The sequence below is a fragment of the Osmia lignaria genome, chromosome 14, assembly GCF_051020975.1.
Source record: "Osmia lignaria lignaria isolate PbOS001 chromosome 14, iyOsmLign1, whole genome shotgun sequence".
Taxonomy (NCBI): domain Eukaryota; kingdom Metazoa; phylum Arthropoda; class Insecta; order Hymenoptera; family Megachilidae; genus Osmia; species Osmia lignaria.
The window spans coordinates 11,086,158-11,110,533 of NC_135045.1; the positions used below are offsets into that span (position 1 = coordinate 11,086,158).

A 24,376-nucleotide genomic window follows, 5' to 3' on the forward strand; every position below is an offset into this window, starting at 1 on the left:
GCTAATTATTAATGTAAAATTGTAATTATCATAAGAACAATAAATTCAACCATTTCCCATCGTTCCCTTTCTCATGGTTTTACTCACGTCTTCCTGTGCCTTGTGGCTTTTCCATCGAAAAAATCTGTCCATTTGGCAGGCCTGGTAAGTCTCCCGACTTCTAATGATCTTCTAATAATTTCACATCATTTTGTTTAATAATTGTTTTAACAATGGGAGTTGCTATCTCTGTGGGCGTACATACCCAACATAATTATATCATTTACGTAATATATAGAAACTAACAGTGATTTTATAGACGTTCAACCTTCATCCATCTTGCAATCAATCTTAATTCATCGTATGATAAATCCTCATTAAATCGGATCAAATTGATCATCTTGATGGTTAATAGTTTTCGTGCTATATTCTCTAGTTTTCATGGTTAGTCTTTCTATACCAAAGACCACGTTATAAAAAGGGAAGGGTAACACGGTGTCGTGGCAACGACAGTCCTTGAACCTGGCCGAGCGATCGTTTAATGATAGTCATCGTGGATCGGTCTGGGTCTTCGCTCGCAATACTATTCGAGCTGCTTCACAATAACGAAATCATTTCTTCGATTCAACTTCCTTGATTTCCGGAGTTCGAATGAATCACTGATAGATACATCACGTCGTGCAACTGGAGACTTTCACTCGTGACATTTATGATAATTTCTCATTTAGAAACTTTGAACTTTATTAAATACATTTAATGTTTTTCTTCATTGTCACTTGTCAATCTTTTAAAATCATTTGTCAAAGATCAGTTATCCTGAAGTGATCGAAACGTGGAAAATTATGAAGTGTACATTTAATCACTTGGACATTTTTCTTATCAGTCACTTATGTACATTCATGACAAATGATCTAATTAATTTCTATGACTGTTGGGACACCTGGAAGGATCTTTGCCAAACCCAATAGAATCTTAGAATTCGTATTTCATTTTCAAACTTGCTCGCTTTGTCTTTTAAATCACTATATTTATTAGCAATTAGCAAACTATGAATTATTGGATCATAATTACATTTGTGATTGAATGGTCAATCCCATGATCAAACCCATTTGGACCATTTTCCTTTGAATGTCACATTTGAACTTGAAATCCATTCAGATTCTCCTGAATAACTGATGATCTTTGCGGTTTAATTGATACATTAACATTGAGAAAATTTCAGATCGATGGTATCAAGGATCGAGAATCAAGGTGGACAGTTGAAAGCTGTCACAGGTGAACTTAGGAACCACTTGGATTTTCCTTTGGAGTACCGATTTCTGACCGCCCAAAAAAGGACGCACTGACGTCGAGAAAATTGTCGATTTATTTAATCGAGAATCAAGGTGGACGGTTCGAAGCGATCACGGAGGAGCAACGTGATCGCGACTAGCGTGCTATTGCGAGTACTGGATGCTGATCCGCGAGGGATTCAACGTGGAGCCGGTCGGTTCCTCGTCCCTTGCCCTCTCGATTCCCTCCTCAACGTGAACCATAGAGAGGAGAAACGGCCCTCTCTCTCTTTCACCTTTCCCTTGCTGTTCAATGTCCAACACGCGCATGTGCGGCTATCGATTCCGCTTGTTCCCGCAGGAACACACAGGACTACAACGATGCTCTTTCCTGCGCAACGCTGCGTGGAAATCGTCCAAAGTCCTGCGAGATCTCTGACTGCCGGAGATACGAGGACGATGCGGATTTGGATCCGAACGGGCTTGGCTATCAACTAATTTTTGTTGGATCGATTGCGAATCTCATGTTTCAAAGATCCTTCGATCCTCTTCAGGATTTTATTTTAAACGATTGATAATAATAATTGTATATTAAGTGGTTACAATAAATAGTCTTTAACACAGATTTACTGATGCACTGATTTAATTAATTAATTATTATTAAGGATACGAATAATTAATTTTGAATTTAGACTTCTAATTATTCCCATAGTGCTAATTATAATTTCTTTTTCTATTTTCTTGTATTAAGAAAAGTAGTCCTTTGATGGATGACTTCAAAGTCCTAGATTTAAATTACGATATTAGTATAATTAATGTTAAAATAAATTGATGACGTGAAAATGAATATAATGAAAGGATGGTTGGCGAGTTTTTGGTCCTAGCTGCTCCCGTTGATTAAACGGGCTTAATTAAAAGAATTTAACGAACGACGTCCTGGCTTCAAGCAAAATTAATTAAAGACGAAACCGCATCGATGCACCGATGCACCGCTTCTACCTAATCTCCCTTATGATTTTCCCTTGAGAAAACTATACGCGATCGAGAAGCGAAACAAAGTAATTAAATCTTCGTAGAAATTCTCCTGTATAAGACCAGCGAAACTTTTCTAGGAAAATAAATTATAATTCTGTTTTAGTACTTAAATAGAGAAATATTAAATATAAATTTAATAATTCTCTAGAAAGGTTGAACTATCTTCCTGTTATCCTTTCAGAGAATAAATCATGCTTCAAAAACTTTCAAACTCATTAAACTACCCAGTTCTCGTTTTACTATAATAATATTAAAGGTAAATTAAAAATTTAGATAAAATCTTCCTATTTTCCTTCAATATTCAAGAAGCATTCTTTAAAAATTCTAAAACTAATAAAATATTACTTCTAGAAAAAAAATCAAAAGAAGGAAAGTAATAATAATAATCCTTTAGAAATATCCATCTATCCAATCAAAAAATGATCAAATAATTTTCCTGAATTTTCCTACTACTCTGTCAGAGAATCCCTACCATCCCCCAAAAATTCTCCATCACTTTGGAAAGGCTCTCGAAAAAGATTCTCAAACCTACCAAACCACCAACCAGGAAGACACGATTCGAAGATCATTCAGCTCAAAAATCCTTTCAAATGTTCCTTTGGTCCTTCCGAATCGACGCGTCGACGAATTGAACGGAGTCGTCTTGTTTGCGGACCCCAGGTTACACTCGAAACCGATGGTACCGTAACAACTCTCCGACCACGGGGGAGGGAGGGGGGCGAATTACCCTCCCCCTGATCCCATAGGGTGGAAAACGGGGGTCACAGGGACTCGTTGGACCAACAGCTCGATGCATTCACTCAGGTGCTGCATTCGAACTCGTTCGTGCGTTTACATACCTACACCAACCTGCGCCAAGGGGGGTGGCTGCGAAGGGATGCAGCCCCAGCAATTGCCTGTGTCCAGTCCCCTCCCTGGTGAAAAATTTCAGTCACCATAAAATAGACTCGAGATCCTGCGATATCCTTAATGTCCTCTTTTAATGACGATGTTTGGGTTCTCTGTTTTTGAATACACTTTCTTTTTTTTTGGTGACATTAATTAAAATACGTCCTTATTATTCTGGTAATTAGATTTCAAATTAATTGATTTGAACCCAGATTGTAATAGGAAAATTTGAGATATTTTATCTTTGCCAGTCTCCTATAATTAACAGATGATTCTGAAGAAGTTTCAAAGTGAAAAATAAACTTTCAAATCCATAATATTCTTGTTATCAGAAATTAAAAGTGTTCTTGGTGAAAATTTTGTTATACCAGGAAAGTAGAAAGCTGAAAACACTGCGTGATGCTGAATCTAATTCAACGAGATAAAACAAATACGAAATTAGAGAAAATTGCTAGAAAGTTTTTTTTTATTGTGTGTATCAATTGATCTACTTGAAAGCTGTAATTATAAAGAAATATTAAAGATATAAAGATACAGATAGGAGATATCTGAATTTAATCTTTGCGGAAACTGAATCACACGATTATATTTGTTCTGGGGTTAAAAATTATCAGACTTTTTTAATTCCCTTAAAAGTACAGCTTATACTTATAAAAATTTATTTAAAATCAACGTATACTTGCATTTATAGTGTGTCGCAGCAAACGCGACCTTTTTCACTGTGGCAGTCAGTGTTAACGCAATTAATTTACGCCTCACGTGAAAACGGATGTGTATTATACGACGCGCTATAATTGCAGTTATGCAGGATACTATCGTTTCATTTTTTAAACTTAATCTTTCTACCTGACATAATTAATATAATATTAACGCTTTAATGGTTGACGACGTTCCACTGACGTGAGAAATCATACTACTGAAATGATTTGCTCAATTATTCTTATATTAACTATATAGTTAAAATCATTTCTCAGTTAATTCTTGATAAAAATGCCAACTACCGGTGAAAGTTACTTTTATGGCATCAATTAATTTTTTTTTTTAATTCTGTTAATAAATATATTGCTGGTACTGATAATATAATCAATGATTTCCATGAATCAATACAAACTTCTACCAAAAATTAATTTTGTTTTATAATAAACCTATTTAATTATACTTTCAAGTACCTAGCAGAATTACTTATAATTAGCTAAGTAAAATCATCCCCCATTAAAGGAGTACCAAATCCTTATGAAAGTTCACCTGTTAACCAAATACAGTTGAGATGGTTAGTCAAGGTGTTAATGCGTTTTGCAAGCTCAAGTTGCATCCGTGTTTACACGAAATCTAAAGCCACGACAAATGAACCGATTGGCCTGGTAGCTTCAAACACACTCCGAGGGTATGCACTTTGCTCGAAGCTCGCTCTAACAAGCATCTCTATGGCTTCCATTATCGTCGTAACGTGGAAACGCGATCTAGAGCTATCTATTGGCGTATGTACACCGACCTCATACTATATAATCTCGCTACCGGTTGCGGTTCAACCCCAATTAGAGTTTAGGTAACGTCAGAATCACGGCTGCATCCCCGAAAATTCATAACCAAACGTCTACCACAAGGTACTTTGGAAATGAAATCTCGGTTCCGAACGTCAGATGTTCGTGATTAAAATAGTCGAAATAGAAATTCTAAACGTTAGTCTTCTAAACCAGGGGTTGGAAAATTTCTTCCTGTTACTTGGAATGTCCCAAGCAGTAAATCACTTTCAATCGATGTTCGATTCCTCGAAATTCGAATCTCGCCTGGACGTTCGATCGATTTGTCTATTTCGAAGCGTCTGCGTATGCAGCAAGGCTCGCGTTCCTCGCGAAACGTCCAGCGGAAATCTCAGAAACGTGCAGGCAAATATAATTATAGACCTCGTTGCCGAGGCAGTTGATTCGCCACGGAGACGCGGTCTTTCTTCTCTAAGAAGAAACGTAAGTTTAATTCGGACCCGAGAACAAGTACACGAGGACACGTTCTGCCTCTCACTCTCTTGCAAAAATTACTACTAGAGGAGTTGAATTTTATTTTTACCTTGATAATGAATGATAATGGTCAGAGAATGAGGAAAAAGGAGACAACTTGATAATGGCTGCCTTTGAATTTTATTTACAACGACTTCCTCTTAAACGTCTCTGAAATTTGAATACATTGTTTGAAAGTGAAATTGAGAGGGTAGAGTTACTAAATGGAAGCTGAAATTGTTGCAAAGGAATTTTTTTTTTCTGTAGCTTTGGGTGTAGCACCCTTAGCAGTAGCATCTATTCATTCCCACTGCCTTTGTTAAGAATTTCAGTGCTGTTAATTATTTAATTTGCCACGTGAATGCGAATAATTAACAATGACATAAGTAGCTTTCGATATTGTTAAAGTCGAAATTGTCACACTCGAATGGTGAAGATTCTACCTTTTGGTTCTACCCCTTATCGAAAGGCGATCGTCAGTCAGCAGCAGGCAAATCGAAAAGTCACTGTCGGAATTTCGAGCGCGTCTGCATCGACACGCGAGAGATTTAAGCGCGATTTAAGCTCGTACAGGGGCGCCTCTGCGACTATCGAATTCGACGAAGAGGAATATTCAACGTCTGCGAGGCGACAAGGAAGAATAAACATCCGCTGTCGCGTGTTTGCATATCCGGCTCACGAAAATGCATTCGACACTCCCACGTTTCAGTCATTAATCACGAGGTATTAGATGCTAATTGGAATTCGGTAATTAGTCGCTTCTTATCCTACGTTAAATGAAACTCTCATAATTTTTATTGAATAAATAAAAATATAAATTTATAAAGAGTCATAGATTCAGCGAAATGAACAGTCGTCAACATAAAAATATTTTCTTAACAATAATTATTGTCCCTCCAAAACAGTTGACAATTGAATATTCAATCGGTTGTTTGACTTGCAAACGATAATAGCGATGCAATTTGCGTTCTTCGAAACACCGTTTACTAATTATACTTGCATTTCGTTTCCAATTTTAGACGTCATCGATAGCATCTTTCGGAGTCCATGAATGTTTCTCTTTGTGTTTTTAAAGATTTCGTAGGCAGCTGTTGGAGTGCGTTCAAACAAGCGATAGAGTGTCTATTCTAGATACTAATCAAGATAGATCAAAACTATCACGCGATTATTCGCAAGAACGTTTGGACCGGAAACAGGATTGCTTTAATCTTTGCCGCGTAGCACCCTGTGTATCGTGCGATTCTTCGAGGGAACGAGGAACATCCTGCTGGATAAACGTTAAATTAGACCCTGTGTCTAGTCCCTGAAACAGCCACCCTAATGACGGCCAACTTGTCCGTAAACTGGCTCCCCTAGCCGACCACGGTACCCGCAGAAATTTTGACAAGACCTTAAATTAAAACAATTTGCTGCCGCGATATAGACACAATTGAATTTTCTGTTTGATATTAACAGCGCCACGAATGATTTATTTCAATGTACACGTAATGAAATTTGGTTATTAAATGTGTTGACTGGTGCAATTGAAGTGAAGGTATGTTATAAGAGATATTGAAATTTTAATTATTAATTAGGATAGGTGATTTGAAATTAGAATAGATAATAGTTAATTTTCATTTAGGTTTTCAATTTGATATCTTATATTATTATAATAAATATGCAAAAGTAAACATGGCAATCTCATTGGTGTAACTAGGATTTTATTTTAGGGCAATCCAGATCCCTTAAAAATTAAAAAAAAGTTTAGAATTGTAGTTTTGAAATCTTGGAACCTTGGAATTTTGAAATTTTGGAAATTTAGCAATCTAGAATCTTGAAGGTTTGAACTCTGAAATTCTAAAATTTAAGAATACTAAGAGGGCAGCCCACATTTTTGGAGAACTAGGCCAATTTTCTGTCCTTCAATTTTCAACTTCAATCTAATTTTCAAAATATGTAAGTAAAATTTTGCCTTTCACGATAAAGCATAATACATCAAAGCAAGGTTTAAAAGTCGACTATCGCTCAATTGTTGAAAGAGAATTAACCCGTCAGTGGATTGATGAATTAGCTTGGATCTAATCGTTAAAACTGCCACCCTAATATATCTTGTCGCTCTGAAATCGACTTCCCTTACTCACGAGGGTGTACGTGGCTATGATTAATTGTCACCACCCTTCAACAGTGACGTATCAATACGAAAGGGTCGCAAAACACTCTCTAACGCAACTGGCTTATACAAAATTCTGTCGCATCATGTATAAGTTTTTGCGTTTGAACGAGAACGTTCCTCCTCTTCTAAAGTCTCTTATCATCGGTGGCTGTTTGTTCAATATTATCTGGCCTCTTCCGCAAAACAATGAAACGTTTGTTACGGGTTTTACACCATCAGGTTTTCGATAAAATGTAAACCGATCTTCGAACGTGTCTTATCTCTCGTTTAAAGATATCCATTCACGGTTTCCATTTTGGTAAATCAATGTTTTTCATATTTCCATTGAGATTAAAGATAAAAGGAAGTGCATACAAATATATTCTATTTCAATTTTAACCCTCTGCAACCTATTTTCTGTGTTTATAAAAATAAACGATGAAGTATTGTTCTAATAAATTGCAGGCAATTAAAGTTGATTATTTTATTTGGAATGAATTAATAAACTTGAAAGCATTTAATTTTTTAATTTCACTTTTCCATTTGAGTTTCGTATTATTAACGAAATATTAATATTTAGAATTTTCTTTCTCTATTCTATTTTTCAATATAAAATTTCTAATAAAATGCTAATCAACGTGTTAAGAAATTCTTTAAGTCGTACCTCTGACTAACTTATACAAAACTTTAATTCACCCGCCCTTATGTAAAACTTTCCAATTCCATGGTGTTCATTTTACTTTCAAAGAAATCTCTCGATACAAAGAAACTTATTTCACGCCACCGAGGCCGAAATACTTTGGTTCTTTTTAAGAAGCTCAATAATGCGCCTGTCGCCCAAGAAACGTCATAAAACGGTATCGTGCTGATAAGAAACGACGGAAAATAGCAGCGAGGAAAAAGGAACCTTTGAAAAGGGAGCATAAAAAGACACCACTTTCCCGTCTTAAAAAACTTTCTTGCCATTGTCGAGTAGTATCGATAGCTCTCGATTCTTGACGTGAAACTTCATCGAATACGTGCCATGTTATCTGTCCAGTTTCCTATCGATAGTTGTGACACGATAAGCGACGTCCACCTTTCAATTCTCCACGTATCTTAAGAATGAGATTTCTTTTATCGAATTTCATTTTAATAATTCATCCTACGATTCTGATACTTTTAGCATGATGTGCTGTTGCTGGATGAAAAGCGCCTCTAATAACTCTAATGGACGGTCTTTTACCATTGCCAAGATGCAGAAACTGGGAACATAGTCCGAAAGCTTCTGGTCCAATTCTGATTTGCAGCAGAAAATTTAGTAAAATTCTTACTGTATTTTAATATATTTATTACGATCTTTTAATAAATTCTTGCATTTCCTAATAAGAGGAACTCCTCAGATATTACATTTACTTATTGAGGAAGTTTTGTCAATTTATAAAGTTCGTTGAGCAGAACACTTATTTCAGTTTGAAGACAGATGACTAATTGTTTAAAATATATTAACTATCAAAGCTAATTATTTCTTTCATTTCAAAGCATAAGATTTTAATACATATAAATGGCTATTTCTGTGGTTAAATATATCAGTACCAATTAAAAGGTCTTCAGTTCAAATCCCACTTCTCTACTTTTCTTAAATATTAAACACTTGGGGAGTTCCTCTCGTAAATCTAATAAATCTAATTTATATTGGTGTTTCAGTTTAATCGTAATACATCATAGATAAATATATATTTTTATAATCTATAAGCAAATTTGCTCGTTTTCATATTTAAAACAAGTTAAAAGAATATTCTGAGATACTAATCAAATCTTTAAAATGAAAATTTGGAGAAAAATCAAATGTCTACAATGACTTAAATTGCCTACAGTGAGTTAATTTCTGAATATAATTTGCAAAATTTAGAATTGTTCAAAATTATTATTTAGAGGCAGTAGATTGAAAGATCTTACTAGGTAGTGTTGGAATTAAAAAAAAAAAGAAGAAACTAGTAGGAGTGACTTATAATTAGCTACCCCGTTTGAAGAACCACTGACAAGCACGAAACAAAATGCACGGCGGTGTGTGTAATCGATTATGCACACGCGTGCATACCATTCTGGATTAATTGGTTTGTTGGAATGATTTTGCGTGACGTTAAATGGAATTTGGTCAATTGTGTGGTCTCTGTGATTGATCCACTTGGCTCGCTTCTGTTTCGATTTTCAACGGGTGCAGTTTGCTGTAACTTTTTGTCCATCAATTAGAGATAACTTTTCGTTTAACATCATTTCATGACATAAAAGTGTGACAAAATTGTACTTATGATATATCAACTTAAAGCTGAAAACTTCATGAAAATGACTATATAAATGGCACATTAATGGTTTTAATATAAAATGACGGATGGTCAGTTACATTAAACTCTGACTAATTTGGAAACATATGAAGTCTGACAAAATTTGATGACATAAAATTACTGTAAAATGACACATATGGTACATCAATTTACAGCTTAAAGTATACAGAAAATGACTATATGAACGCCTCATCAATATTCTTAATACAAAATGAGTGATGGCCTATTGGAATAAATAGTGGACAATATTAAATGTTAAATTGGTTAATTGATACATTGTCTGCTCCAATAAAGCGCCAATTATTTTGTATTAGAAATATTAATAAAACGCTTATACAATTATTTTCAATAAACTTTAAGCTTCAAAATGATGCATCATAAGTGCTATTTGGTGATACTTTTATGTCATGAAATTGTATCAGATTGGAAAGATAAAAAATTGTCTATTATAATTTTTTCATTTTCAACAATATCTAAAAGTATTTAATAAAATTTACGATTTTTCCTATCTATAATACCGTTAAATACATAATATCATTAGAAGAGCATTACGTAACAATCTGTCGTTTGTACAACAATAATCAACACGTGTACCTTTTCGCATAAAAATAGCCGTTCTACAAATGCACGGATGCAACCAGTAGCTCTATTCTCTGGTCTATCGACAATTTCTCCTCGCGCGATTTAATTAACGGCACGCCGTACAGATTGACATCGTTCTATCGATAGCACGGCTCTTTGTCGCCTTCGTCAACGCGAACGTCTCGTTCAGTTCGCGGTAAAAAAGAAGAGAAAAGCGAACGGTGACGAGAAGAATAAACGAGGAACACAAAGGTCTATGGTTCCTCTGTGCGGGTGTGTTTGTGGAGCAAAGAAAAAAGAAAAAAAGGGAAAAGTGCAAGGGGGTTGGATGGACGGACGCCATCGACGTCGCACTTTTTCACGACCCATGACAAATTTCGTCGCGGTGACGAGCAAACAGGATGTTGACTATCTGTACCGTCTCGATAAACGTATTGCGTGCTTCTTTCGTATTAAAACAACGATTCTGAGTTTTATCGTGACTTCCGGTATCCTTGAGGGATAAATCAATCGCGAACGGTAGTATAAGATTTTAGAACCAAAAATGATTCATTTAATTTTATGGAATTAAATGGTGTTTGATGAGTAGTGAATATTTCAATAAATTTATTTGGATAATTAAATTAAACCTCTGGAAAATATATTAATTCTCTGAGATGAAAAGTTTTCAAAAAATTATTTGTAGTCCTTTATGTTTTTGAAATTGATATTGAAAAAATGATCTCGGTTTAGTAAAGATATTTAAAATAAAGCACTAAAAGTAGCTTTGATAAAAAATGATTAAAGAATTAAATGCTACTGAAAATTACTATCTACAAACTGTAGCAGATTTAATAAAAATGTTATCAACTTTAGTGGTTTCTATAATCTCGAAAACAGGAACAATTATTCATTATTACACATAAATTTTCATGTACACGAGTAGATTCATAAAGTCTAATAAATCCAGCAAGCGTCAACAGGGACCGAAGATAGGAACAGCAGCATAATTGCAGTTCCCTGGTTGGAGACATAACAAAGGCTCTATTACCGTGGTAATTAGACTCGTTAATTATTTTATAAAGTTCGCAAAACCGGTTAACGCTGCCACGCTACGAAATTACGTGTTGTTATCGTTGTACCTGCGGATAATCAAGCTAAGCGATAGAAAGAGAATCAATCTATGGACATTAAAACAGAAACTTTAATTACCAATTAAATCTCCAACTGTTCCCTAATTTTACGAAACAAGCTCTATAATTACACTTTAATTGTCGTTGTATCAGTGACTTACTGACAGGGGATGGTACAAAGGGGTGCAAAGTTCAAAAAGAAACCTTTACCCCTAAGATTGTTCATTATACACCTTTTTTAATTAAAATGCATAATTTTGAAAGTTCTACTTTCTAGAATCATTTCTACGTTTTCCTTTTCCACTTTTCCACCATCATGTATCATTCGAGGGTTAACGTCAGGAAATGGTGTTCCATCGCTGCCAGCAACCGCGAAAGCCACGTTTGCAGTTTTGTACGACTGCCAGCAAGAAAAATGTTAATTTTTCTTCTTGCTCGTTCATCGTCTCGTCCCAGTTGGAACGGTATCAACGTCACTGAAATGTGACGAGAGAATATGCGGTATGACTTCTTCCCTGATACGCTGCGATGGATGAGACAGCTGGGTTTCTGGTGTGGGTCTTTTAGAAGCCAAAATCAACATTTGTGATTCATTATATTAATCTTTTTAACTTGGGAAATTCTTGAAATTTTTTATTGTAAACCTGTGTTAATATTATGATCTTGGAAATTCCACAATTTTTATTTCTGAAGCTCCTCATTATATATTGTATTAGAATTTTATAATGGTCATAATTTACATATAAAGTAGGTAATAGTACTATTATATTTCAAATAAATATGTCTTGTTAGAGGTACCAAAATTGAAATATGAAAAGTAAGAATTGAACCCAATACCCTGATCTTGGAAATCCTATAATTTTTACTTCTGGAGCTCCTCATCATATATTTTATTAGAATTTTATAATGATCATAATTTACATATAAAATAAGTAATAGTGCTATTATATATTTTATTAGAATTTTATACTGATCATAATTTACTTATAAAATAAGTAATAGTGCTATTATATATTTTATTAGAATTTTATAATGATCATAATTTACTTATAAAATAAGTAATAGTGCTATTATATTTTAAATAAATATGTCCTGTTAAAGGCATCAAAATTGAAATATGAAAAAGAAAAATTGAAAAACCGTGGACGAGAGAACATTGGCTCATTGTTCCTCAATGAAAAATAAATGCACGACTCTCTCGGTCGAACGTTTCGACTTTCCAGGTTACGATCCAGGAGAGCCCTCCTGCTGTGTCGATGTTCGATAAACTTTTAATCGACCACACCCGTTCACATTGTGCAAGCCGATAATTGGAAACCGCGATGTTTGCTCACGTTATTGCCAGCGGCCAGATACTACATCATTCAGCCTAATCGATAAAACATTGGATCCGTGAAACGTTTCCTCTGCACTCAATACCTTGGAATCATTGTTTCATTGTGCCGGAATGAAAAGTCTAGAATTGGGTCTGGTAAAAAGGTGGAGAATTGGATCGTTCCAAGGAAGCGAACACTTCAACAACCACCGAAGTAGCATGAACGCTCCAATTTGATGGTAATTGAACGGACGAGAGGCAAATCGTCTTCCTCGGCTTGCGTACACATTGTGTGTACCTTCTGGGTCATCAGACATCCGGTTCTTGCCAGGTCAGAGGCAAACTTCGAAATTTATTGGACCAACAAGTTAAATGCATTTTGATCGATCAGAAACTCGCAGAACATTCTGAAGAACGATTTCTAGACTCTTGCTATTTTTAGAGAAACTAAATACAACCAATAATTTCGTTTTGTAGAAAAATATATAAACCTGAGAATTGTTGTTTCTTTACAAATTATATCCCCTGTGTTTGAGAAGAATATTATTCTCACCACGTTTAAATGAACAATTTCAAACTGCGATAAATAAAAATAATCTAAATAATCTTGTTATTAGTTGGACAGTTTTATGAATATACAAATAATAATAATTCAAGAAATATGTTGAATGAAAAGACAAAGTACTTTGCTGTACGATTCCTTTTCACTGCAACTGCAGCTGCAACGTGCTTCCGCTCGTTAAGCACGTCCCATGGCATTTCCACGCATCCCAATCGTCCTGGCCCACCAGTTTAAATATAGACGGTTTCTTTCTCGTCGGGAAGCATAGGTTTCGCCGATCACAGTTCGCCTTAACGATTTCGACACTGAGAAATGAGAGATTTAGTCTAGAGCGACAGGAGAAGGGATGTTTCACGCGAGATACGCTCGGAATTTCAGGAAATGATTAATAAAGAAAGTAAAGTATGTATTCCCTATTTATTTACATCTGCAATTCACTAAATTGTAGAACGATAATATTTTCCTCTAGAGTAGAAAAATAAAATTTAAAAAAAGATATCAATGGACCTTCTGCTTTCTCCCCACGTAGGATCGACGTAACGATCTCCCACGCGGTCAAAAATATCATTTCGATCCTCGATTATTAATAGATCGAACGATTCAGTGGAGAACCGTTCGAGGTTCAAGTATCAAGCGTCTATTTCCGTCGGCTGTGCGTCTCGGTACGCCCACTGGGCCCTGACCGTCAAAGAAAACGCGTCGCGATGCTTTTTCGCCAGAAACAGAGAAAATCGAGGGAAAACCGCGCGCGAGACGTTTCCAATAATAACCGAACGCGGCTAACACCGGCTCGCTATTTATAGTAATTGCAGTCGGTGCCCTCGGAGCAGGGTGCATACTACGACAACGACGACCACGTCTCGACGCCGTATTCTCGGCCAGCAATGATTCGACTGTCGAAGAATTCGCTATTCAAACTGACATTCCGCCAAACGTCATTACGGTACAACGCGAAATTACCATTTGCCAGAAACCATTTTCCAAAATTACCATTTGCATTATTATGGTAAAAAATACTAATATAAAAATTCATGTGCTAACATAATAATTTTTATATTATTTTTACTCATTTTGTTCGGCAAATGAATACGCGTGTAGCTATTCTTAATTTGTAGCACGAGTGTTAAAATGACGACAGCGATAACATCGACCACCGAAGTGTTAACACGAAATATTAACCATTCCTCTCCGACCACCATCAACGAGCTGGCGATGATTAAAAATTCAAATCAAGCTGCCGACCGATCGTCGACAGCGGAAATCGCATGTTCCTTCGAGCCTGCCAAGGACACACGGGCGAAAAGGGAAACGGTTCAAAGTGCGTTTGTTTCTCCTTCAAGACCAGCTACGAGTGGTTAAATAAATTGTGGAAACTTTGATGATTTCTTCCTTCCACCCTGGCGAAACAGACGTCTGATCTCCAGTGGATTTCCACGAACTGTTTCCGGTGAGCGCGCGAAACAACTTTCGGGGAAAAGGAAAAAGAAGCCAGCAGAAGATTTCCTCGAGGTAAAGAGAGCGCTTTGGAAAGAAGTTGAAATTCTGTTGAAAATTGAATTTCCTCGGTCAAAGGACGCGAAAGTGTGAGAAAACGGTAAAAACTTTCGGAAAGCGATCGAGCAATTTCAGTCACCGGTTGACCATGGGGTCCCGAGACAGTCGACAGAATAAAACAACGGGAGACGAGAGTGGAAGTCGTGGGACAACGTGGTTAAACAGCTCGGATACATTCTGACAAAGCGAAGGGAACAAAAGGTGGCCATGGAACTCCTATTGGACCGAAGGATCACAAGGTTCGCAAGGATCGCCAGGATTTACTCTCGCTGATTCGAGAACAAACTGTTGGAACAAAGCCATGAAAGAAAGTCGACGGTAAAATATTCTTCTTGTGGAAAAGAACGGAAACTTGTGTAAAAGGTTACGTTTTGTAATTATCTACTTTTAATGGTGATTAATTCTTGAAGAATAGAGCTGATACCCATAGAAATTCTAAGTTTCAGAATTTTAATTTAATTTTAATATCAGAAAGTCTTTGAATTTACAAAATTTCAAATATATCAATTGTAATTATATTTAAAATTTTAAGAAGCCATTCAGGCGAAGATTTTAAATAAATTTTGTGAATTTTTTATAACACGCGAGGTAATCACGGAGGATTGAACAAAACACATAAAGATCCCCCAGTTGTCGGTACATTTGGACGCAAGACGTCTTTTATTACCTTTTCAAGGATGAAACCCTTTCTAGGTTTTATGGGACCTCGACAGACTGTAGCATAAACGTCCCGCCCATGGTGTCGGCTCCCAAACAGCCTAAAAAGTAAAGTAGTTCTGTTCGAAACGGCGTCCTCCTTCGTAAATAGGCGGACTTGTTCACGCTGCCGGGCGTAAACGACCCGGCGACGAAAAACAACTAACGGCTAGACTGCTTGAAAGACGAAGGTCCAACGATTATTGCGTGTACATCAGCAGGGACTTCTGTGTTCCCTTTTTTTTTCCACGTTTACCACGAATTTTCACAGATGTTCTTGAATTGTAAACGTGTACTGAAGTAGGCATAGCCGTAGATCAAACACTTCAGGCGAACAAGTGGTTCAGCCAACTGAGTGGAGAAAAATTAGTATGCATACGGGTGGGCCAAGATGGGTGGGCAACAGATGATTTTGCATGTAAAAATAAGTTAAAAATCTAGACAAAAATTTCATTTGAAAATTTCTCGAATTCTACCGCATAGGAACGAAAAAATTATTCACCCTCAAATAGCGGAGCTTGGGACAATCATGACTCAAATGGAAGAATAGTGTAAATTTAATATATTTAATAGTGTAAAATTTAGAGAATCATAATAATCGCTCGAAATAGAAAATTAAATTAAATTGTAGCTCTCTCCATGGTCCGTCGTCCAAGGCTTAAAACTGATATTTATTAAATTCAAATAAATAACCTTATGAATTTAATCTTACCTTAAAATAAAATTATAATAAATTATTATAAGTAAATATAATAATTGAATTCTTCTTTTGGCGGCCCACATTAAAGGGAAAGCTTGCTATTACGAAGATTAAAAATACTTATGTCCAAAACTGTAAAATTAACAACCTATCGATATCGCATGACACTCGGTTGCTGAATGATTCAGTACATAATTTTGCACCAATTCCGAAGCAACAGGAAGATACATTTATCTGAAGACTGTTGAGAAAGCGAGCATCTGTAGAAAACGAAGAGCAAGATGTATAACCATTTTATATCTGAACGCGGTAATAATTTCGATAGGGAGCAATATTGCAGTCGTGGTATTTATAATTACGAATGTTGGGGATACGAATGTGAGAAAGAAATAATAATGCAAGGTGTACTTCACAATGTAACCAGGAAGTTACAACTGTCGATCAAGATTGAGAGAAAACGCGATGGCAATCGCGTATGAAGCGTGTTAAGATAATTGGCAGGAAAAGACGAAAGATGCGCGGTGCTCTTAATCAGTCGATTCAATTGAAACGACCGCGACGCTGATATAATTAATTGTATGCGATGGCACAACAACTTTCTCCGAGTTCGAGCGGATCGAAGCCGAATTTTCATTCTGATCGCGCGCCTGCGACAACAGAAGCTTCTATGGAGGAAATGGCTGGCTGTCTCGCCGGGCGGAAGTGACTTTGGAAGAGTCTCGTCTTTCGTCTATGAATAATACGTTGTACTGTTTTATACGATACGTGAGCTCAGGAAAATATTTAATAAAAATTCACGGTGGCTAGAGAAAATTTAATTTGAAAATATAATAATAGTTTAACACCGCAATCGCGCATCGACATAGATTTCTAAAACGGCGTAACAAATTGTTAAGCTCTTAAATTTATAAAAATCTAATTTTAGGAGATCGAACAAATTTACGGGTGTACATGTTACAGCCAATAAACTCGCGACCATAATTTTCATGATCATGTTTGAAATTTTCAAAATACCATTTGCTTCGTGTTTATTTATGAAATGCATTTACCTGCACGTCAAGTAAATGCATCGTTAGTCGTTTTATGACACCGTTATGCCGTACCTTTATGTCCCGTACCTAACATGGAACCATTCTCGAGCCCTTTTACGTATCATTGAGCTTACATAATTCCTGGAATTTCAATGTTTGGGATCCTCTCTCGATAGAAGCCTCGAGAGTATATACACACCTTTAGATTAGATAACTTCGAATTCTTCTCAATTAGAATTTCTAATGCATTGAGGGATGCAGTTTGAATCGTTATTACGAAACACCTTGAATTAATAGTTTGAATGCTACGAGTGGCACTAGAAGTTGGTAACATTCATCTAAAATGCATAATTGAATAATTGAAAGAATTTTTTTGATTTTAATATTATATTACTTAGATATAGTAAGCAAAAGAGGTTTCATTTTATAATATAAATGAATTTTCTTTTGAAGTTTCATAATTCTTAAGTATGGCAATCATCCCCCTCTAAATTCACTAATTTGCCAAATTAATTCCACAAAATAGAAAATAGAGTAATTGATAAAATAATAAGCATAATCTAATGCTTTGACACTAAAATTTTAAGAAATTGAAAATATGAAATTAATCACGGCTCGTATAACATTGAAACCTTTCCTATATGAACATAATTATTAATTATTTATTTGAATGATTTACGAGATTCAAAATGCGACAGAAGACCCGAAGAAAGTGAAATAGAAAGCTTCACTAATAATATTATTGCACGTCGTTGTTCATTTTGGTGTCGGCTTTGGGGTGGCGGTCGGTTCCTTACGGCCCCCATAAAACCCGATATATCCTCTCACGGGTCATTTCTCATTCGACGTGGAGACAAGCGTCGCTCGCTCCTTTTTCTCGTCTTACATTTTCGAGGACTCGCGTTAGACGGGCTGGAAGCTTATTTAAACGCCCACCGTCGCCCGATATTTTTATATGCACAGGCGTGGCATCGTCTTCACCGTGTATTTTCCTATCTCTTTCTCTCTTCCTCTTCTATTCCCTTGTCCCTTTTCCACCACCCTTTTTACGAGAAAGGAAGAGGGAACGAGCGTGATAGCCATTTGTTATAACTTATTGTACCGATACGCGTTCCCTCCTCTGTTTGCGTTAGCCTACGCCCACGCAACCACCGTGTTTCTCTTCCTTTTCTTTCATCAATCTCCTTCCTTCTTCTTCTCCTTCTTGTTACACTCTGTTTCAATATGTACTACTCTCTGGCCGTGTCAATATTTCTTCTGCCCTGCGAGGGTTGATATTTCGGCAGTCAATGAGATGGGCGGACAATGCCCCTTTAATTGCGTGTTTTTACATTCCATTGATAAAGGGAAGTTTTCGTAAATGGAATAACAGCGAATAAAAATGAATTTTCTGTGGAAGCTTGTTTTCTTTTTAAATATTTTCTTTTATGGAGTAAAAAATATTACCAGCTATAGTGCAATATAATTAATTGATTACGAACTGAAATTTTGAATTTGAAAATTAATTATTTGAATCTTTAATAATTAGGTTTTTTAATGTGTCTGGCCATACGTGTCTATTTTCTTAATTAACTGTATAGCCAAGAAGGTAAAAAAATTGTTATACGCAAATAAATATTTATCTAAATATAGATAAACTACAAATAAATCAAATTATTTAAAAGTCTAAAAGGGTGCAAGTCCGTAGTCCTCTAATTACAGTACCAATTAAAATTTTTCAAAAGACTACCCTCCGTTTAAATTTCGCATTGTCTTATAAAAAATGAGCCGGTTTATCGATCCACAAGGATCTTACCGCAGCTGATCGTTTTACCGGAAGTGTGGCGGAACGAAGGAGGGTTGAAGCGTATTAGCAGCAATAATTTTTCAAAATTCACTAACCTTCGCTTTAAAAAAAGAGAAAGAAAAGAAGCCCTATCCCTCCGTACATCTTCAGATTCTCAGCAATCGAAAGAGTCTCATCTAAAACTGCGAAACCGTGAAGAAATTATCAGTTTATCGATCCGCGACGATCTCGAGACCGCAGCTGATCGTTTACCGGAAGCACGGCGTAACGGATGAGGGTTGCGGCGTATCGATCGCGGTAAAAGCGTCTCGTTTCGACGAACGATCTAATGATATGCCTCGCTCGTACGCAAGGTTAACAGCCGCTTCCGGAAATTTGGTAAATTATATGCGCACCAGCGTGGCGCGTGCCTTTGCATAAATTACTTTGTACAACCCCTTTCGTGCACGCCACCCTCCTCGCCCTTTGCTTCGCTGTTTTGCTGCGTGTACCAACAGAAAATAAATTCTCACGACTGGCCACGGTTAGATAATGAGCCTTATCGTCACCGCGTCTCCACAGTCAGATTAATCGCGAATTTAAACGCGTTATAAAGCTGATGCGAGGGGTAGATTCCAGCTGACAACGGCCTCGTCCTTAGGGTGCACGATTTAAAGCTTGATCCTTTATCGAGCCGCAATTTACTTGATGAATATTTATTTGTTTATATTTTTCACTGTCCATTAAACGGGACAAAATTTTCGCTCGAAGAAATAAGGAAATTATTAATAAATTTATCCCCTGAGGATGCAAATTAGTTTTTGCTGATTTAATACGTGATCTGGAATTTAGATTTAATTTTTTCTAGAAGTAAATAAAAATAATTTTGCCAGAATTAAATCTTTCAACCCTTAAGACACCCCCACTATCCATGTCACCTTCAATTGTCCGATAAACAATCAAATGTTCCTTTTATTGAATGAAAAAAATATAACGTTGTTTGTTCAGACGATAAGGAAAAGGCAATTGGGAAAAACGGACTGTAATCAGACACCATCTCGCTCGGTTTCTATTTGACCCGGCACGAAACGAAATGATTTCTGCCGTGCCCCGGGGTTGTTGCTTTTGTTACGAGCCCCTAAACCCGTCTAATCCCGATGCAAGGTATTAGATTTTACGAGGCAATCCCCTGGACAATGGTGGCTCGGACCTAACGCAACACCCGTGCCGGTATTATACAAGCGGCAGCTCGAAGAATCTTAAAATAAAAGCACCGGAAAGCGGCACGTCTCACGATCTTTCGTTTCCGTCACCCCTCCTCGTCTTCTCTTTTCATTCGCCACGAATAATTGCCTTCGTGCCGGTTGATTTTCATTCTCTACACGGCTCGAGGAAAATTCGGTCTCGTAATATCGAAATCCTCGAAATTATTCGACAACTTGTCCATCGTTAACCCAACTTTTCCCCTCGATGAAAAATCGCCCGATAAAATCGCGACGAGGGTGCCGGCGATTAAGAGGAGTTTGTCGAGATTCAAAGGACTCGATCGAGCCATCCTCTAAAAAAAATCTACCTCGTGTAACGAGCTCCGTTAAAATTCTCAACTTTCCTGGAAATTTTTCAACCATTTTAGTCTCTCAATTTTTCCGGACGACCGGAGAGAAATTTAATTTTGCCGATAACGAAGACGGATGAATAGAGGGAAATGATGTGGGCTTTCGAGGAGGGCTTGAAATACATCAGAAATAAATAAAACCATCTAAAAAGCAATTGGGATGAACAAATTAAATTATTTCTAGATCCTTATGCAGAATATTTTAACTTTGATTAAAAGATAAAAAACATATTAAATCCAAATATTTCAAAATATCTTTCAAAATGGTAAAAGGAAGATTATAATATTTTAGAGATATAAGTAATTAATTTTTTAATTTAAACTCTTCCTTAAAAGAAAATTTTCTTTTCTCTAATCCACCACTGACCGACATAGGAATCAACGTATTAACTAAAAAGGGTAGTTTTGGACCTAGATGGTATACCCATAAAAGACGTATAATTTTCCAATACCGAAGTCGACACGAAGCCTCATTTAAAAGAGAAGAAAAAAAACACATTGCACGTGACAAGTCGTCCTGTCCTTTTTTAGTGCCACGAACACGTCCTCCCTATTTACAGGATCGTTTCCTTGCAGCCTCTGTATTTGCAGGTAAACCGAGTCGGAATCGCACGTGTAAATCTACGGACGTGGTTGGAACTCGGGAACTCGAATTGCTCGGGGTTCGCATTAGAACTATTCGTGTTTAGATCGCGAAGGTTGCGAGCAGAATGCAATCCGCAGATGTCGAGCAGCTGCCGCGGCAAATTGCCTTCGTGTCTTGCATTTAATCTACCGATGGTAGCTTCTCTAGGCACCGAATGGGACGCCACAGCTGGCAGGACCTTCAAGGTTCGACAATACCGCTTTGCTGACCGAAATATACCCATGGGCGAGACTGGAAACGGAGAAACCGAGTTTCCGGTTTCACTGCGCCCAGTTAGGTTTTATTGTACGTAGAATAGTTTCGTATGGCTATGGAAAAAAGCTTTCAGTTTCCTGGAGAGGGAGTGTTCTCGAATTGAGTTGTTGAAATGAAGGCTATACGATCACTTTCGATAAATAATGGCAATTTTCTTACACCTTTTTATTAGATTGTTGCATATCAAATGGAAAATTTCGAAACATGGAAAGTGTGACATGATTTCATCACATAAAAGTACTACAAAGTAACGTTTATAACGTATTAATATAAAACTTACAGTTTATTATGGAAATGACTATGTAAACGTTTTATTAATGTTTTTTAATATAAAGTGATTGATTGCTAGTTACAGCAATGACTACTGCAAAATAGTACATAAGTACTTAGTCTGGCAAATTAATATGAAGCTTAATTAATATACTAATGTTAATTAATATAATAAAATAATTAATTCTCTGGCTTACGTTTTTATATTAAAGTAAAATCTTTTAGAATAGGAAAGCAATAGAATTTTGTTATTGAATTTTACAACATGCTTGAAAAAAAAATACACTTTCGAAACGGACCACTCCTACACATTGCAATGCGATTACTGAACTCGAATGGAAAACTTTTAATGACGCGTGAAGAACAAGTTAACACGCGTGGAAACTTTGACTTCGAGCAAAAAAATATTCGGAAGGAATGTGAAACATTGTAGAAAATATTTTGTAACCAACGAAACCTGTTTACATTCTAAATACTCCAAATACAGGCTGAAAAATATTTAACGAACAACAAAAATATCAATATTGATAGTCGTTCAATTTTCCCCATAGATGTATTTTTTTCTTAGTAAAAATGAAAGAGAAGATTGTTCGTGGCAGCTCATCCGAAAGTTTCAAGTTCATTTTCAGGCGCGAGTAATCACAGCATAAGGGGGAACACGGTTCACCCTCAAACTGGCAAAGAAATGGGGCGCCATGTATGTCAATGAAAGCGTCTCGCCGAAAATAAAAGCGACTGCTCACGATTTAGGACGGTAACGATAAAAATAAGTGCACTCAGAGGGACTCTAAATTCCCACCAGCGATAACAGATTAAGTACCAAATGTAGGAAATGTGGTTGAATTCGCTCGTAAGAGAACCTAATAATTCTGTCGACGATTTAATTCTTGATACATTCATTACCTAATAAATGCTCATACTTAATAGAACATTAATTTAAGGAAATATTAATTACATTTTAAAGATGTCATTTACTGTCAACTTTAACCCTTTAGACCTGATATGCGAATTTTCGTTATGCTACATAAACATTGACTTGTAAAATTATTTAAAAGCTTATTATACGAAATTTACTGTTAAATATATTCTGAATAGAGTTTGAAAATCCTAGGTAATTATTTTTTATTTCTCGGATGGCGGACCATGGAGAGAGCCCCAATTATATTTTAATTCTGTATTTTATATTATTTCTATGTTCAAGGATTAGAATTAAATTGTTTAAATTTCTATGGGAGAAAACTTTTCAACATGAAATTACAAAGAAATACATAGTAATTAAAAATATTTAACTGCTATAAATAGCAATTCATACAGTAATCCTACTTTCTCATTTGAAAGAACCAGAAAGCGAAAGTCTTTACCGAATCATATCCGCTTTAATACACGTTACTCTCATCTAAATACCAAAAATCCCGGGAAGATTATACAGTCAAATACTATTCAAGATACTCATCTAAAGATATTCGGGCTACAAGATTATTTCACGTTTACCACATCTACTTTACACGCCTAATAACGTGGGACCTCTAATAAACCGACTCAAAGGCGTCTAATGATCACATTCTCGTCAGATTTATATAACTATAATCACGATAAAAAAAGGAAGAATATTTCGAGTCTTAATCGTCGCGTAAAATCTTTCGAACAGACTTTCGGATCAAGATAGTCTTCTCGGTAAGAAACTTGCTCGACTGAAAGTTCTTCGAGTACCGTTACGAGACTATCACCAGAGAAATAGTAACGGTGATACATTCTGGGAGCACCAAACTTGGCCGACGTCAAAGTACCAAGTAATTTTAGGAAAGCTCTTTAAGCGATGTTTCATGGAAACGTGCTTCCAAGTTACAGAACCTTTTGGGTCGGTGAAATCTTGGTCGTGCGAAGAAAGATGCGAAGAAGAAACTGAAAGGAGAAAAGGTTACGGAGGGTCATGGTCAAACGATCGTCTGAAACAGCCTCGGTCACGTAAAGCTGCGAGGCACGACGAGATTTTCGTCATGGATGGATTTATAGAATCTTCTGATTATAGCCTGCATCGAGCATACTACATATAATGAATCTTATCGTTTCTCAAAATTACAGAATAATATAATTATTTGAAAATTTATGTGATCCTCCATCTTATCAAATTTTTAAAAATTGCAAAAATATTCATTTACATTTAGTAATTTGATAAAATAGTACTTAACACTTTATCTACCGGAAGGTAGGTTAATTAATTAGGCCATAATGAAATAATCTATTAATTAAAATTAATAGGCTCTTTGACAGTACCTGCTGTTGAAGAAAAACCAATTAATAACCTTTTGATCATTACAGATTCACATATAACTTACAATGAAATAATGAAAGTTAAATGTACTACATATAATTAAAAGGAAATTAAAAAGATTAGACCTTGTAATCTTTAGTTACTATTAATTATAAGGTGCTAGCGTGTACCTATTTCATGTATGACCGGTGGATAACGTGTTAAAAGAAAAAGAATAATTACTCCAGAAAAGCATGTATCTAAATAAAAAGTGAACAAGCATTTTATGAAAGCAAACGTGTTAAAACCACCATTCGTACTCCAATTACCACTATCCAAAAAAAAAGGCAAAACTTGATGGACTTAAAAAAAAAAATCTTGCCATTCGTCTAACACCTTG

General features: G+C 36.1%; 1 protein-coding gene across 4 annotated transcripts in view; it reads right to left on the minus strand.

Annotated features, from left to right (window-relative positions):
* The window catches only part of LOC117605593 (uncharacterized), a 161,398-nt gene that overhangs the window by 30,746 nt on the left and 106,276 nt on the right, over positions 1–24,376 (minus strand). Inside the window, exon 1 of one of the 4 annotated variants that reach the window (XM_034327114.2) lies at positions 88–336. The exons of the other annotated variants lie outside the window; for them this stretch is intronic. Within the exon in view, the coding sequence (XP_034183005.2) occupies positions 88–132 (45 nt within the window). The 5' untranslated portion in view covers positions 133–336. Of the gene's footprint in view, positions 1–87; positions 337–24,376 lie in introns of those variants that run through there. 4 annotated transcript variants of the gene reach the window in all.